Genomic DNA, 17,634 nt, shown 5'->3' on the forward strand with positions numbered 1-17,634 from the left:
TGTGGATATCTCAGCAATGGTCAGCCACTGGCTCCTGCATTATGTGACTCTACTCTTGTAGGGAAGGCTGCCTTGTGCCTCTGACAAAGGTCCCTGGGGAGGAGGTTTGCAGCACAGACTTAATAGACAATCTCCCACAGAAGGGCAGAGGAAGACTTGTGGCTGCCCATTAGGTTTGAAGAACCAAGAAAGGATAACATTAATTCCCAGCCCTTGAGGAAGATGGCTGGCTCACAATCACTGGCTCACAAATATTTAGGCAAAAGCCTGGTCTCATTTTTTTGCATATTTATCACCGCAGCCTTTGAACCTACTCCTGGCAAGCCATGGCCACACTGTCACCACCCTCAGGGTTCTAGAACTACCCAGAGCCAAAACCTAGAAAATCAAAGAACCTACAAAATCAGAAAGCACTGGGCCACATACCAGAAACCAAGTAGCAGAGCTTTCTTCATCCCAAAACACTTTAAGGAAGGGGGATTGAAGCCTGTGTCTCCTGAATTCCAGTCAGCTGCCATATAACCCCTGGACTCACTGTTTCTCTTTAAGAAAAAAACATACTGCACGGACAAGTAACAGCATACCAATGTTAAGGTCAATCAGAGCATAAACTTAATCTCCTTCTTTTTTCCTCCTTCTGATCTTCTAATCCTCAATCTGCTCTTCCTTTCCACAGCCAGAGAAAGACCACAGATGTATCTGACACTATGCTTCTGATGTGTTACTGAAAAATTATGTGTGATTCTGACTTTGGCAAATTAAATCAAATTTTAAAGTACTATTTAAAGAAATTCCATGGTGAATAATCTTTTCGAAATGACAACCATCCTTCTAGAAGAGGGAAGAAACACATACAAATTTCTTTCATTTAATGAAATATATTTGACATATAACATTGTGTAAATTTAAGGTGTACAACATGTTAATTTGATACATTTATATATTGTAATATGATTGCCACTGTAGCAATAATTAGCACCTCTATCACATTACATAATTATCCTTCCTTTTTAGTGATCGGAATAATTAAATTCCAGTCTCTTGACAATGTTGACGATTATAATAATCATTTGTCTTAATTTTAATTTGTCTAGTAAGCACTTACTAAGTGCAAGACCCTGTGCCAGGCACTCAGGAAACACAAATATACCCACAGATCCCCTCTTCTCAAGAGTTTATGTCACTGCTTAAGAAAGCCTAGAATAAATTGTTATTTTCACACACACACACACACACACTCCCAGAGCTGAGACTAAGACAAGCTTTTATTAAAGTTTATCAATTCTAAAGTATATTTTTTCCCACATTCAAAATTTTCTGGAATCAGTCCATACATTATAATTGATCACATCCTCCTGTGGCTGCTCTCCAGGCTGCAGCTCTGACATAGCGACCACTGCCTCTAGAAGGAGGTAAGCTGTTCCTGTTGAGTTAAGTTATGTGCCATGTTGGAACTACAAGTTTTGAGTTTAATTGTCATTTACCATGTGTTCAAAAGGATTACAGTATGATACAGAACTGAAACAAAAAGTAATTATGAACGTAAGAAGGCATGGAAATAGCAATGGAGCATGACATTGTTATCAGTGCAGCAAATATTTCTTGTTGGAGGAATACCCCCAAATTCTATATTTTCTTGTAAAGCAACAACCATATGTTAAGAGTGATGAGAAACAAGTGTGTCATTCTATAATCGGCAGTCTTTCCCCTCTTAGTATATGTATCTTATATTGGTATATTTTATTCCTGGATATGACACTAAACAGAAAGGCAACAAAAACAAAAATAGGTAACTGGGACTACACCACACTAAGAAGTTTCTCACAGGAAAAGAAATAGTCAACAAAATGAAAAAGCAACCTACGGAATGGGAGAATATATTTACAAACCAATTATCTGATAAGGGTTTAATATCCAAAAGACACGAGGAACTCCTACAACTCAACAGCAAAAACCAACAGTAAGATTAATACATCAGCAAAGGACTTGAATAGACATTTCTCCAAAATCATACAAATGCCTACAGGCACATAAAAAGGCGTTCAACCTCACTAATCATCAGGGAAATGCAAATCAAAATCACAACAAGACACGACCTCATACCCATCAGAATGGCTAGTATCAAAAGGACAAGCGATAATAAAGGTTGCTAAAGATATAAAGATATTCACAGCTTTGTACACTGTTCATGCGATTGTAAAACAGTACAGCTGCTACAGACAACACTATGGAGGTTCCTCAAAAAATTAAAATAGGATGGGGTGCCTGGGTGGCACAGCGGTTAAGCGTCTGCCTTCGGCTCAGGGTGTGATCCTGGCATTATGGGATCGAGCCCCACATCAGGCTCCTCCACTATGAGCCTGCTTCTTCCTCTCCCACCCCCCCTGCTTGTGTTCCCTCTCTCGTTGGCTGTCTCTATCTCTGTCAAACAAATAAATAAAATCTTTTTTAAAAAAAATTAAAATAGGAATATTATATGATCCAACAACTCCGCTTCTGGATATTTATCCAAAAGAACTGAAATCAGGATCTTTTTTTTTTTTTTTTTTAAGATTTTATTTATTTATTCGACAGAGAGAGAGACAGCCAGCGAGAGAGGGAACACAAGCAGGGGGAGTGGGAGAGGAAGAAGCAGGCTCACAGCGGAGGAGCCTGATGTGGGGCTCGATCCCATAACGCCGGGATCACGCCCTGAGCCGAAGGCAGACGCTTAACCGCTGTGCCACCCAGGCGCCCCTGAAATCAGGATCTTGAATAGATATCAGTACTTCCATGTTCAACTGCATCATTATTCATAATAGCTGAGATGTAGATACAATCTAAATGCCCATCAACAGATAAATGGATAAAGAAAATGTGGTATATGTGTATAATGGAATATTATTCGGCCTTAAAAAAGGAAATCCCTCCATATACAACATGGATAATCCTCAAAGATAATATGCAAAGTGAAATAAGCCAGTCACAGAAGGATAGATACTGCATGATTCCACTTATATGAAGAACCTAAAATAGTCAAACTCATAAAAGCAAAGAGTAGAATGGTGATTGCCAGGGGCTAAGAGAAGGGGGAAATGGGGAGTTGATATTAAAAATTCATAAAGTTTTAGGGCACCTGGGTGGTTCAGTCAGTTAAGTGTCCAACTCTTGAGTTTAGCTCAAGTCATGATCTCAGGGTTGTGAGATTGAGCCCCACATCGGGCTCCATGCTGGGAGAGTCTCTCTCTCCCTCTCACTCTGCCCAACCCCTCTCCCTCTCTTACCAAAAAAAAAAAAAAAAATCATAAAGTTTCAGTAATGCAAGATGAATAAAGTTCAAGGGATTTGTTGTATAATATTGCGCCTAAAGTTAAAAATACTGTTATACATTTAAAAATTTGTTTAAGAAAATAGATTTCAGGGGCGCCTGGGTGGCACAGCGGTTAAGCGTCTGCCTTCGGCTCAGGGCGTGATCCTGGCGTTATGGGATCGAGCCCCACATCAGGCTCCTCCGCTGTGAGCCTGCTTCTTCCTCTCCCACTCCCCCTGATTGTGTTCCCTCTCTCGCTGGCTGTCTCTATCTCTGTCGAATAAATAAATAAAAACTTTAAAAAAAAAAAAAAGAAAATAGATTTCATGTTGTGTTCTTACCACAATAAAAAAATATGAATCAACAAATTTTTTTAAATAATGGTGTATCTTATAAAAGATGGTGACTTAGATTCAATGACACACCGTTAAGTATTGAACCACCACTCTGAGCCAAGAAGTACGCTAACTGCCTTCCATATGTCAACTCATTCAGTATTCACAGATATTAAGGTAGGTATTTTTGCTTTGCAAATAACCCTTGCCAAGGTCACAGCCAGTGAGTGAAAGAGTCTGTACAAGAACCCAGGTAGATACTCTGCTGCCTTCCTAACTAGACAAAATTCCATGATGCTAGAACATTAGTCAGAGTTTGCACAGCCAGCTCCTGCCACACTACTCTCTTCCCTACTCCCGACTCATTCCTCCCCACCCAGTGATGAGAACAAGATGCTCTTGTTCTCTCAGAGGCTAATGATCAAATTGCCTGTCTGGCCCTACCCTGACCATAACTATCTTCCCTCTGCCTTTCAATTATTACCTTCCAAGAACTATAAATCTAAAATGTAGGCCAGGTCTCTAAATTTTCTGCAAAAGCCTAAGGCGCCATTCTTTTTTATTTTCGCCCAACAATTGCAAAATTCTGTGCACCACCTTTCTTTGACTTCATCATCCAGCTCTGCCACGTGTTTCCATTGTCAACCTCATAGCAACAGCCCCAGGAGAAACAAGGGTGAAGCAATCACACAAAGTCCCAGGGATGGAAGGAACCGCAGACTTGCTCTATTATCCTCAGGTTATGGAGGCTGATGATGGTTAGTCCTTAAACTTCAGAAGGATATAACGTGACTAAATGGGCATCCAAGTTTAAAAGCTGCACTGGATGTCATGAACTAGAAACCTAAATTTATCTTTAGTCACATGAAACTATCTTCAGTTGATGCAAGATGTGCAAAGGATGAAATATCCAAGGGGAAGGGAAAAAGACCTTAATTTTACAATTTTAGCTTTACCCACCCACTGCATTCTTAATACAAGCAAATCAATGAAATGTGATCCTATTCCAACTTCCACATCACCAATTTAAAAAAGGAGCAACATGGACAACGCCAAAGAGTTTGAATTTCTTTTCCAAAGTGACAGGCAGCTTTCAGGATTTCAGCTTAAAGTAGAATCCAGGTCTCCAAATGTCTAGACATGAGAGTAACACTTACTGATAACAAACCAACTCACTGAATGACATACTGACCAAAAATAAAGTCAATACAACATATGATACTGACTAATACTACTTTGGGAAAATAAAAATGAAACAATGAATTATCTATTGTAGACTTCAGTTTGTTCAAATACCACACATTTCTACAGACATAGGGCCATACTTATGCGCACATACATTATGTGCACGAGCTAACTCCTAAATATTATGCATATCAATTTTCATGTGCCACCAATATTAAATTAAAAAGTAACTCATCTTGGGGCGCCTGGGTGGCACAGTTGGTTAAGCATCCGACTCTTGGTCTTGGCTCAGGCCGTGATCTCAGGGTCGTGTGATCGAGCCTTGTGTCTGGCTCCATGCTCAGTGTGGAGTCTGCTTATCCCTCTCCCTCTGCTCCTCCGCCCACGTGTTCACACACACTGTCTGTCTCTCTCTCTCTCTATTAACAAATAAATAAAATCTTTTTTAAAAACTAACTCATATTATATTACACTCATCTCTTCAAAACTGAAAGAATGAAAATCAATATCTTGCCAATTAAAATTAGCATGGTTAAGGTTCAACATCAATTCATGTTTGGACTTTACCTGATAGGTCAGCAGCACACAATTATTTTTCCACCCTTGCAAGGAAATGGACAGGAGCAACAAATATGAAAATGGTACCAAGAGGTCAAGTCTGAGCAAAGAATAGGCTAGTGATGGCAATAAAAGAGAGAAGGAACACAGGAGAAATTTGGTGGCCAAGCGATGGGAATAATGAATAAGGTATTTCGTTGAGTCTGCTAAATCTGATATGCACAGATGACACCCAGAGGGACTTGTCCCACAGGAAATCAGAAAAAACTCACATGGCCCTCCAGAGAAAAGTCCAGAAGATATAGACATGGAAGCAAATACCACAAGAAATAACTGCTAAAATCATGAGAACAGCAATAACACCGAATCACCAAGACGAAGCATATAGTGAAAGGAAGAGGCCAAACCCTGGAGTTGGTAGCAATGGGAAGAGTCTGTGAAGAGGGCCAGGATGGAGCAGGTCAGAGGAGCAGGACAAACTAAGAGAGTTCCAGGATCTAGGCTACAATAGAAAAGAGAGAGCCACCTGTATCAGAGATCACAGAGTCAAGAGTAAGTAGGAAAAAAGGGCTGGGTTGGATTGAGTGGTTTGTTAGTACAGGGATACAGAAACCAATGTGACAAGAAACTGAAGAAAGGAAGGAAAGGCAGCCATATCCATCCTCCTGATAAAGCCTGATGATAGGAAGGAGAAAGGCCTAGGACTGTAACTTGAAAGATAACAGAGCGGGGCGCCTGGGTGGCACAGCGGTTAAGCGTCTGCCTTCGGCTCAGGGCGTGATCCCAGAGTTCTGGGATCGAGCCCCACGTCAGGCTCTTCCTCTATGAGTCTGCTTCTTCCTCTCCCACTCCCCCTGCTTGTGTTCCCTCTCTCCCTGGCTGTCTCTCTCTCTGTCGAATAAATAAATAAAATCTTTAAAAAAAAAAAAAAAAAGAAAGAAAGATAACAGAGCAAAGGGGATGAACCAATATTATTTTGCCAACCATGCATATCACCACATTGAGAGAAAGGCTTCAAGTACACCTGGTACAAGCATACCCAGATCTAGACAACAACCATTCTGCCCATTAACTGCCCTTAACACACACACACACACACACACACACACACACACACACACACAATTTCTAAACGACAATGACTTTTTTTTTTGGTAGTAATGTGATTTTTTAAAATTATTTTTTATTATGTTCCGCTAGCCAGCATATAGCACATCATTAGTTTTTGATGTAGTGCTCAATGATTCATTAGCTGCATATAACACCCAGCACTCATCCCAACACATGCACTCCTTAATACCCATCACCGGGTTTACCCATCCCCCCACCCCCCTCCCTTCTCTAACCCTCAGTTTGTTTCCCGGAGTCCAGAGTCTCTCATTGTTTGTCTCCCTCTCTTCCCCTGTGGTCCTCTGCTCTATTCCTTATGTTCCACATATGAGTGAAACCATATGATAATTGTCTTTCTCTGCTTGACTTATTTCACTTAGCATAACCCCCTGCAGTCCCATCCATGTCGATGCAAATGGCAGCAATGTCCACAACAGACAAACTGCGGAAGGAGCCGAGATGACCTCAACAGATGAATGGATAAAGAAGATGTGGTACATATATATACAATGGACTATTACTCAGCCATTAGAAAGGATGAATAATGACTTCGAACACAGACACAAAAAGTGGACCTACATTTAATTAAAAGTGTAGTTAGAGGAGTAGATGTCATAAAATATACAATTTCAGGGTGCCGGGGTGGCTCGGTAGGTTAAGCGTCTGACTTCAGCTCAGATCATGATCTCAGGGTCCTGGGATTGAGCCCCGTGTTGGGCTCTCTGCACAGTGGGGTCTGCTTCTCCTTCTCCCTCTGCCCTTCCCCCTACTTATGCACTCTTCCTCTCTTTCTCTCTCTCTCAAATAAATAAAATGTTTAAATATTTATATGTATATATATATATATATATACACACATTTTGAAATACACCTTATATTTTCTGCCCCAACATTTTACTCAAGAGATTATCTAACTTTTTGAAATACCTTGTTACTTTTACATCTTTTGTGATCTAAATGTGACACTATCATGAGTCACTAGAGGAAAAAAAAAATTAAAAATATAACTGTCAGAGTTAACTCTAGAGTTGTAATGAAATGTTAGCAAAACATTTACACTGGGATACTTACATTGTGAAACAATCCTTAAAAGCTCCCACATATCAAAGATCTTCCATGCATAAATGTTCTTGTCTATGCAGTGTCTCAGCACATGCTTTATGTTTAACATAAAAATACTGTTTTCAATCATTAAATGACCTACACTGTTGCAGTTATGAAAAATGGTCATGAAAGCAGCAAATACCTGAGGTACTCACAGCTGTGGAGTAGGGATTATGAGCTCCAGTATTTTCAGCCCAGCAGCCACATCCATAAAGAGCAGCCTGGGAAAAGAGAAAATAGACACACAATGTATTTCAAAAATATTATATGTAATTACTTGTTTTCCACAGAAGACAAAATCATATCCATCTAATAAAGCCTGGTTTAATAATGATGCATATCAACTGGAAAATAATACCAGAGACTATGTAAGACCTACCCAAACAATGGTTCTAACACTATTTTAAACTATATTTTGAACTACCGTATTAATCTAAAATTTTTCAGAAAATAGCAAAAGAAAGTTTCTTAGACTCTCATCAACAGTAGTTTTTTCCTTCCCTGAACAACCTTTCCCCTATTGTAGTTTGTCAGTCAGTTCGGACAAACTCCTCTCTTCTGGCTTCTTGAAATCATTGTGGTTGCCTTAAAATAGTGGTTCTCCAGCTAGGTATATGTCAAATTGCTTGAGAAGCTTGGTAATAGGACTGTGGTTCCCAAATATTCGGATTCGGTGGTCTGGAAGTTGCCCAAGGAATTGGCATTATTAACCAGGGCCCCAGGGGGGCTGGGAAGCAGGTGGTCCTCTTGGCATACTCTAAGAAACCCTGTTTAGGAGGGCTTCTGCCATGCCTCCCTTAAACTGGCACAACAGGAACTGCAAACAGTTATTACCAAAGGGCCCAGTATATGTTCACCACTGTGCCAGATTCTCCAGATATAAAGAAAGGAGCCAAAAAGATCAATTCAAGCTAATTACTTTATGAGGTGGTAGAACAGATTTATATGTCTGAAACCATCAATAACACAAATTACTATGGTTTTATAAAAGAACAGAACACTCATCCCTATTTTGTTTTTAATAACGCCACCCAGAATGTCTGGGTTCATCTCTTCAATATCCACAATGACTTCTCTGCCTTTGGGAGGGGGACTGAAACTGATAACTTTTCCAGTCCTTAGAAGCAGAATTAGAAAAACCCTTTGATAGCTAGCATAGAGAAATACCAGGAAGTCTGCTCAAAAATGTTCACCACCACAAGTTTGGTGAGAATGGAAAACTGAAAGCACAAATGTCCATCAGTAAAGAAATGGCTAAACACTGGCCCAGCAATATGTAGAATTCATTGCAGAGGTTCAAAATAAAGAATTAAATTTTTTTGAAGATTTTTAGGAACTAATACAAAAAGATCTCCAGATACATTGTTGAGTACAAAAAAGAAGAAGAAGAAGAAAACAAGCTACAGTACACTGAGTATTCAGCATGACTTCTGACTGATGAAGGAAAAAGATACTCCCACAAAATAGTAACAGTTCTTTTCTAGGTCACATGTAAGGACTGGGGGAAGAAGCTAAGACTGGGGTTGGTGACCAAACAGACCAGCTTTCTACAATATTTCATTCTTTTTTATAAGGACTTCAGAAATCATTTGCTTCAATATTCTACCCAAAGCTGGAATTTCCATGAAATATCCCAGGCACTTCTGATACCAAGAACCTCGATGCCTCATGTGGGAACATATACCCCTTCTGGACACTGGCCTTTGGCAAAAAGTTCTTCCTTAGATTGCTTTACCTAACATCTGCTTTATCGTCACTTCCACCCACTAATCCTGGTTCTACTCTGGAATTATTTTACCCTTCCTGCTGAAGTTCTCTAAATTTTTTAGAAAAGCTATCCGAGTGCCCTGATTACTCTTTTCCCACTCAGAGAATCCTAGCTTTGTGAACTCTTCCTCAAGACTCTGAGATGCACACACACACCCTCCGCCCCTAATCACCCTCCCTGAGAAAGAATCCAAAGTCTAAGATAAGCGGAGATGAAGTCTCCCATGCTCATGTGACCCACAGTTGTCCTCCCCCGTGGTCACTGACAATAACCTTCTTAAAAGTAGAACGAAGAACTCAATACAACATTCCCAATATGCAAACAGTAGAAAATCTATTATAGCCTTTGAAAACACCATGCTTCTAAAATACACAAGATTGTTGGGTCAGAGTGGGAACCGAAAGCCCTACAGAAGGGACTCAGCACATGGATTTCAGAACCAAACTGGCAAACTTGTGGGATAAGCCATTCAAGGGGTACTACCTGCGCCAGGTGCTAGGTGAGCCAATGCCTCAGAGAACATGCAACCTGAGGGGAAGGGCCTATTCTTCCTTCACTGAAAACCCGGGACATTAGTACACTGTCCTCTCCATTCCCTACAATTATCTTGACCAGGAGCCTGCACCCAAAAACATCAAATACAGCCACAAGGACACCTCCTAGAAACCTAAAGGAGGTCATTTTTTTTTTTTTTAAGAAAAGAAAGAACACTTACTCTTACTCTGTTTCTTCCCTCTAAGCAAATTCCCCTTATGCTACTTCCTCTCAATCTCATGATCTAAAGTTGTCTTCCTTCTTAATCTTCTCAGATCAGTTGAGCTAAGACAGTGATAGGTCAGATAAAAGAAAGAGTCAGAGACTGTCCCTCTCATCACTTCTTTGGATAAAACATAACAAACTGGGGGCGCCTGGATGGTGCAGTCTGTTAAGCGTCGGACTCTTGATTTTGGCTCAGGTCATGATCTCGGGATCCTGAGACTGAGCCCCACCTCAGGGGCTCAGCCAGGGGTCCGCTTCTCTCTCTTTCCCTCTGCCCCTCCCCCTGCTCTCTCTAAAATAAATAAATCTTGAAAAAAATAAATAATAAACTTAAGCAGGCCTTAAAAAACAAAAATTAAAATAAGCTTCCTTCTTTTCAGTAGTAAAACTTCATTAACATTTAATAAAGTCATTAACATTCAGTAAAAATAGATCATATAAATATTATTATCATTAGTTAACTTCTTTGGGAGTTGTTTTCCTTTATAAAATGAGCATAACAAAACCCCACACCTCATAATGTTATTGTAGGATCACATGAATGAACAAATTTGCTGCATAGAGCAAAAGATTAATAAACACTAGTTATAGCTAATATATAGCTATATTATGAGGGACTATGACAAGCAATTTAACTGTATTATGTCATTTAATCTTCTAGAATTTTGTAAGGTAACTATTTACACCCATTTTCCAGTTGTGGAAAGTGGAGCTTAAAGACGTTGAACAACTTGTTTACAGTAAGGGAGAGGTGAGGTTAGAATGAATCCAAAGTTCACACTCTTAACCACTAAACTCACCTGTGTATTTGTGTGGGGCTGCGTTGCAGGTGGAAGGAGAGTGGAATGCAATAATCCCTTTCTCGTGTCCCAGTTGTAAATTCTAACCATTGTTGGTAAGCCAACCAAATAAATTCTACTTCAAACTGTCACTTCACCATCTGAACAGCTGTTACTATGTATCTAGAACAGGGTAATATGCTAAAGACTTTTAAACTGTTCACTTGTGCATTTAAAATGTATTTAAAAGCATCGAGTTTTGGGGCGCCTGGGTGGCTCAGTCGTTAAGCATCTGCCTTCGGCTCAGGGTGTGATCCCAGGGTCCTGGGATGGAGCCCCACATCAGACTCCCTGCTCCACTGGGGGTCTGCTTCTTCCTCTCCCACTCCCCCTGCTTGTGTTCCCTCTCTAGCTGGCTGTCTCTCTGTCTCTCTTTCTCTCTCTCTCTGTCAAATAAATAAATAAATAAATAAATAAATAGAATCTTTTAAAAAAAGCATCTAGTTTTAGCATATTTTTTAAAAAGTCATTTTTTTCAATACTTTGTATATTTTGTTTCCTTCCCTCCTGATTGTCAAGAAGAATGGTTTCTTACTGTCAACTGATGCTTTCATATTTCTAGGCTTATTACATCTCCTCTATCCAACCAATATAATCCAATTAAGCAAATGCATTTTCCTGTTAAGTACCTTTACTCCTACCCACCACACCCTTTCCTGATTTTCATCTCTTACAAACTGTGTCTTTATAAACTAGCTAAGTGGGGCAAATCAGTATGCTTAAGTTTTACAGAAGTACTTCTTTTTCCAGGACAGTCCCATGTGTAGTGGCAGAATGGCTTCAAGATTGTTCAGTGTAGTATTGTGCTAACATAGTCCAGAACTATCCTTGGTTCTGTTGTTGCTATTTTGCTAACCAAAACAAACAAAAAACAGTGAGAAAGTCATGGGAATTGCAAGGCAATGAAGGCGGCTATGCTGGCTTTTCTCTCTCCTTCTCCACCAAGGCATCCAAATCTGATACGCCAAGCTTGGTTCTTATTCCAAACTTGACAAATACACAGGGCTTTATAATGTGGAAAAACACCATGACCAGACAAAGGCTTTTTATAATGAGTTCAAAGCATTGTACACATGTTGAGTAATCATTCCCCACAAATCCCCCTGTACAGTAGGCAAAGAGTAGCACAAAATTAATTATTCTTCCCTACCCCATCCCCCCACGGGATTATACGAGGCTTATACACTATAAAGGGCAGATCAGGGAATATCACTTGAAGCTTTGCAAAGATGTCCTCCATGAATCAGATCACTCGGCTCCAAGCATTCATTAACCACCATGTCCAAAGCAACTGTGATACCCGCTCCTCTTCAAAGGTGAGGGACAAAGCATACAGAGTATGCTAAGCAGTGCTCTGCATGTAACATGAGATCTAAGTACTGAGCTGAAGTACAACCCTTGCGACTACTTTAACAGACTCCAGGACTCATTAGTTCACTCAACAAATATTCATTAAGCCCATAAGTAATGTATCAAATTGGTTTATGCTCAGAAAGCTTACTAGATCAAATGGATTGTGAAACACCATGCTCAGTACAGAACTAAAGTTTGGAGACGGGGGAAAGTGCAGTGGTGAAGAAGCGCAAGTGAACTGGGAATACGCCAGTTACACGTAAATTAGAAAGATTTTAATCAGAAGAGGGATTTAGAGTGTCAAAATTTTACTGTTTCTTGAACGGAGGAAATACACAATGTAAATCTAAAATCATTTCCCACCTAAAAAGCAAGCAACAATATAGTCAGGTAGTGTTTACTTCTAAAGAGAATGACATTTGCAAAGAAAGAAAATGAAGATCAACTCATATTTTTTGAATGTCTATGAAATACCCAATACTCAGCCTGTTGGAAGTAACAAAACATAGCATTACTGATCAAAAAGATCTCTAATTACTATGAGAGAGGTTTTTTAGAATCTGGAAAAGGTACCTGATGATTTGTATTACATAAATGTTAAAAAAAAAAAAAAAACACAATAATGTCATTTTTTTCCAAAAGAAAAAATGTCTTGCTGGTTTAAAAAAAAGAGAGAGAGAGCTAGAAAATTCTGTGTTTTAAATTGAAAAGCTAGTTTAAAAACCCCATAATTACTTACCTGTCCAACTCTCCCTGGGTGTTTCAAGGCCAAGCCTCCACTGGAGACAGCAGCAGCAACGTTCCCCTCATGGTCCACCACTACAGCGCCCACTGTGTCCAAAGTGCCTGAGTCATTCTCCTGGAGAGCAAACGAGCCATGAGCACTCACTAAGCACGAGGTGTCACAATTTGATATGACCACATAGCACTTTTCAGTACAATCAGGACATAATTCGGCAAACTCCTAAAATTATCTATTATCAAGTTGCCGCTAAAATCCTGCTCAAGTCAAAATGTATTTTCTACCAAAAAATCCTGAGCAAAAGGTGTCTTGTTGCTTTTCTCTAATAATAAGCCTAGCATGCCTAAGGGAGAAAGAAAAAATACAATCTAATATAAAATAGCATATCACGGTGTCCCCTTAATCTCCAGTATTAAGTTCATGATTGAAAATCTGTAAGAGGAAAAAATCTATGGCAAAAGTGAACCAATAAATGCTATTAGTATTTTTTAAAATATTATATAAAAAGTTCTAAAAGTAATATATTCAGCACAACAAATGAAGAGAATGGCTGTCATAATCTTGAAGTATACTATGCTATAATTTTCTTTTACAATTCCTTGCTTGTGAGAAATTGATGGCCACCTCCCTTAATATATGGTTGCCAACTATACAGCAGAAAACTGTACATTCCTGGGAGGCATCTTTGCACTTCTGTGTCTTGTCCCAGGTTCCACAAGCTTAAGGCTTTTCACATGTATTGACTACAAGCAGCTGTCTCCTATCTCAAAGATTTCTGGGTCACCTGTGCAGGACAGACAAATCTTACAATCCTGGATAATAGCAGAATTACAGAAAACAGGAAAAAAGTTTCATAAAAAAAAATATCCCTTTGAGTATATTAACAAGGGAGGCTACTTGCAGGTCTTTAGGTTAACAGCAGTCATCGCAGTGTTCTTACTCTATAGTACTGGGTTTTAAACTGCGCCCCAGAACCCAAGACTCCCATCCTCACCCCCACTCCCAAGAATGCATGAAAGAGCCAGGCACAACCCCAGGCTCAACAAGACCAGCTCCTCCTCCTGTGTAGTTTATTGCCCATACTACTGAGCAAGACTTTTGTACTGAGGGATCCCTGGCTCAAAAGTTTTTGAAATGACACACTCAGGCAATCTCCAGAAAAGTCAGTGAGTTCCTAGGGCCTCCTTAGAAGTTGAGTAACATCGAAGGGAGTTCTGAAATAGTGGAGACATAATGCAAGCAAAAGATTTTTACTTCAAGCAAACTGAAAAATCCAGAGGGAGAGTATGCCTCAACAAATATCACATGAAGTCTGTTAGGAGAAGGTACATCTACACACTTACATTTCTTTTGGTTTTTGCTCTAGATTCTAACTCCCCTTAAATATACTGATACACTAAGACATTACTCACTTTAATAGAAAACATGTAGCTGACTGAAATAAGTGCTTTATTCCCCTTCTCCCTTTTAACCACAGACAGGAGAAGTCTAGGCCATATCCCAGAATACCACAGTTCTGCAGGTGGCAGACTGCCTGACTTTCAAGGATAGTTCCCTAACCTGACTGTAAACTGTCTGGCCCACTGATTTTGAACACAGCAGACATGCAGGCATACTTAGTCTTCAGTTAGGAGGACATAAAGGCATGCCGGCACGCCTGGCGTCACAGAAACAAGAAAAACGAGTGATGATACATGCAAGGCCATTCTAACATCAGGGCCTCAGTTTTCCATCTTCTTTCTCAAAATGCAGTTTCGTGAAAATCCAGAGGATGCCACTACCTTAGGGAAGACTTAAAAGTAACTAGGTTTGCTCATTTGGTACGGAAGAAGTAAAGTTTATCTTCTTTGGTAGGTAAGATAAAGTATAAAAGTAAAGAATGCATTAGACAGATTTTATTCCAGAAAAAAAAAAAAAAAGGATAATCCTAAAGAGAAATGTACTTTAAAAAGGGAACATTTGTTTCATTATTCTAAGAAAAAATTCCTAAATCTTTATACCCTTGCAACCTCAAATAGAGAAGTGTCTGTTCCTTGTCCAGATGCCAAGTCTTTTTTTTTTTTTTTTAAAGATTTTATTTATTTATTCGACAGAGAGAGAGACAGCCAGCGAGAGAGGGAACACAAGCAGGGGGAGTGGGAGAGGAAGAAGCAGGCTCCCAACGGAGGAGCCTGATGTGGGGCTCGATCCCATAACGCCGGGATCACGCCCTGAGCCGAAGGCAGACGCTTAACCGCTGTGCCACCCAGGCGCCCCAGATGCCAAGTCTTATGTCTTCTACAGGAGGCCTTCTCGAACTTTAATATTATACAAATCATCTGAGAATCTGTTAAATGAAGATTCTGATTAAGTAATCTGGCATTGGTCAAGACCCTCCATTTAACAACCTCTCCAGCAATGCTGATGTTGCTGGTCCCCAGACCCTACCTTGAGAAACAAGGTAAGATAGCATCCTGTGGGATTCATTATCAGCCAAACATCTGCTCTACTCATTTTAAGGCAAATAATTTTATGGGCACAAATCTGCTGAAGGAGGAAACTTAAACCACCTAAGACTAACATTATGTCAGCATAAAAGATTTAAGTTCTATCTGGTTCAACATCAACTGGCGGCATATCACCATGATCATACCACAATGAACATACTGTAAAGTATTTTAAAGTATTGATCTCATACTGGTTCTTTTAGAAACAGACAACTCTCATACAAATAAACAGAAACTATAAAATACTTTCCTTGACAACAATAAAGTCAAGAAAGGGTATTCTTCATTAGTTCTTTATTAACTGTGACTGCTGATCCCAAGCATTATGTAAAACAGAATTTTAACTGAGGGGATACATAATGTATACACAATGATACAAATTACTTATAAAACAATTCTCTTAGGATTTCAATCGGGATATCATAAACTATGAGAACTCTTATTTCTAACCAAACTACTAGAGAAAGATACAAAAATATTATACGTAGATGGATTTACTGTAGCTTGGTTTTTAAAAATGAAAAATCAAGCAAAAAATAGAGAATCCTGTTCCGAATGAAGCTAAATATTCCTAAGGGCTTGCAACACCTGCAAAAATCAGAATTACTTCGTAAATATTCAAGAATTAGTTCACAGATTTCACATACTGAAAGGCAAATTTAAGGATGATGAAGTAATATTTAAGCATTTTTATGAAGTGTAGATAAATTGAGTGAAAGACAAACCCTGGTATTTTGGCCATAATAATTCCACAGAACTCATTTGTACAGAAATGAAATCTTAGAAAGGCTAAAAACCACACAATGACTGTTACTATATAGAGCTACTATTATGCCCTTACACTCCATAAATACTTAAAAGTATATACACCACATAGGTACACATGCACCTACTGTCCTCGACTGAAACATGCTATTTGCATTACTTTTTTGATAAAATTGTGACTAAAGAGCAACTGTATAAACTGTATGGTTCCCCTTATAATAAACACATGTATAAAAAGTTGGCATAGAGATTGCATGTGTTATGAAAAACACTGAAATAAAACTTTCTTCAAGTCACCAATAAACTAGTAATCATGTTGGGCTTAATGTCAAAAATTTTTATTTTTCTCTGCTCCAAATTGGAGATGGCTATTACATAGTTATCATAAAATTAAGTTAAGTAACACATAACTACTTTAAAAGGAATAAATCCCTTAAACAAAGTTTAGGTACTTCCCACCAGAAAATTGTGCCTCTAATCTGTGTTCTAACTCTGAAATCTGCCAAGACACGCCATCTCTCAGTTACTTATGTCATTAACCTGGTCTTTCTTCTACACAGAATTACTCAAATATCAAATAGTTAAAATGCAAGAATAATACCTCAAATATATAAGTGCATCCTGAAACTGGTATATGGTGGAATTAACCTAATACAATAATAAAGACAAATACATTTTTTAAAAGATCCCAAACCTTCTATTCTTAAAAAAACCCTTTATTTTCTTTGTTTAATAAGTATGCATTAAATATCTTTACAGCACTACACAAATTAGTGTCAAACATATCTACAACAGAGAAAAAATTTATATAAAAATTGTTATTTATTCCTTAAATCACCCTAACAAACCTTAACGGAAATATTTTTAGCTCAAAATAAAAATAAAGTGGGTTAACCATGCTTTTAAGGAGTTTTAATATATCTACATTACAACTTTAATTATAAATTCATACCATAACAAAGTTCCAGAGGAATACCTAAAAATTCCAAACCCTCAAAGACAGCAAAGGACAATGTTTTCTAAATGACAGAATACCTAGATAGTGTTCCGAGGCTTGCAACATTCAAGGTAGAAAAAGTCATGGTTTTAATTTTGGCTTTTAAAATAATATTTCAAATAATGAATGAATAATATTTCAAATAATATTTCGAATAATGGGTTTTTTGGTTTCAAAATGGAACAGTTTGAGAGCCTCGGTGTGCATGCTGAGTGAGCACGTGTAAGTCATGGAAGAGACCAGATGAACATACTCAGCTGAAGAGTAAAAACCACAAGGGTAGTTTCACAAAGCTTTAAATTATTTTATTCTTATTCATATGCTGTTCAATTAAAATTATTTTA

At 38.7% G+C, this 17,634-nt stretch overlaps 1 protein-coding gene across 5 annotated transcripts in view; it reads right to left on the bottom strand.

The window, feature by feature from the left end:
- TASP1 (taspase 1) overlaps positions 1-17,634 on the bottom strand; it is a 253,010-nt gene that overhangs the window by 136,451 nt on the left and 98,925 nt on the right. For 4 of the 5 annotated variants that reach the window (XM_026503016.3, XM_044385679.2, XM_057312668.1 and 1 more), the window contains 2 exons: positions 13,040-13,159; positions 7,724-7,802 (listed from right to left, as the gene is read on the bottom strand). In XM_026503016.3, coding sequence (XP_026358801.1) covers positions 7,724-7,802; positions 13,040-13,159 — 199 coding nt within the window. The remainder of the gene's footprint in view (positions 1-7,723; positions 7,803-13,039; positions 13,160-17,634) is intronic. The other variant, XR_003317189.4, reaches the window with a different exon arrangement.

Source organism: Ursus arctos, unplaced genomic scaffold, assembly GCF_023065955.2.
Source record: "Ursus arctos isolate Adak ecotype North America unplaced genomic scaffold, UrsArc2.0 scaffold_16, whole genome shotgun sequence".
Classification (NCBI taxonomy): domain Eukaryota; kingdom Metazoa; phylum Chordata; class Mammalia; order Carnivora; family Ursidae; genus Ursus; species Ursus arctos.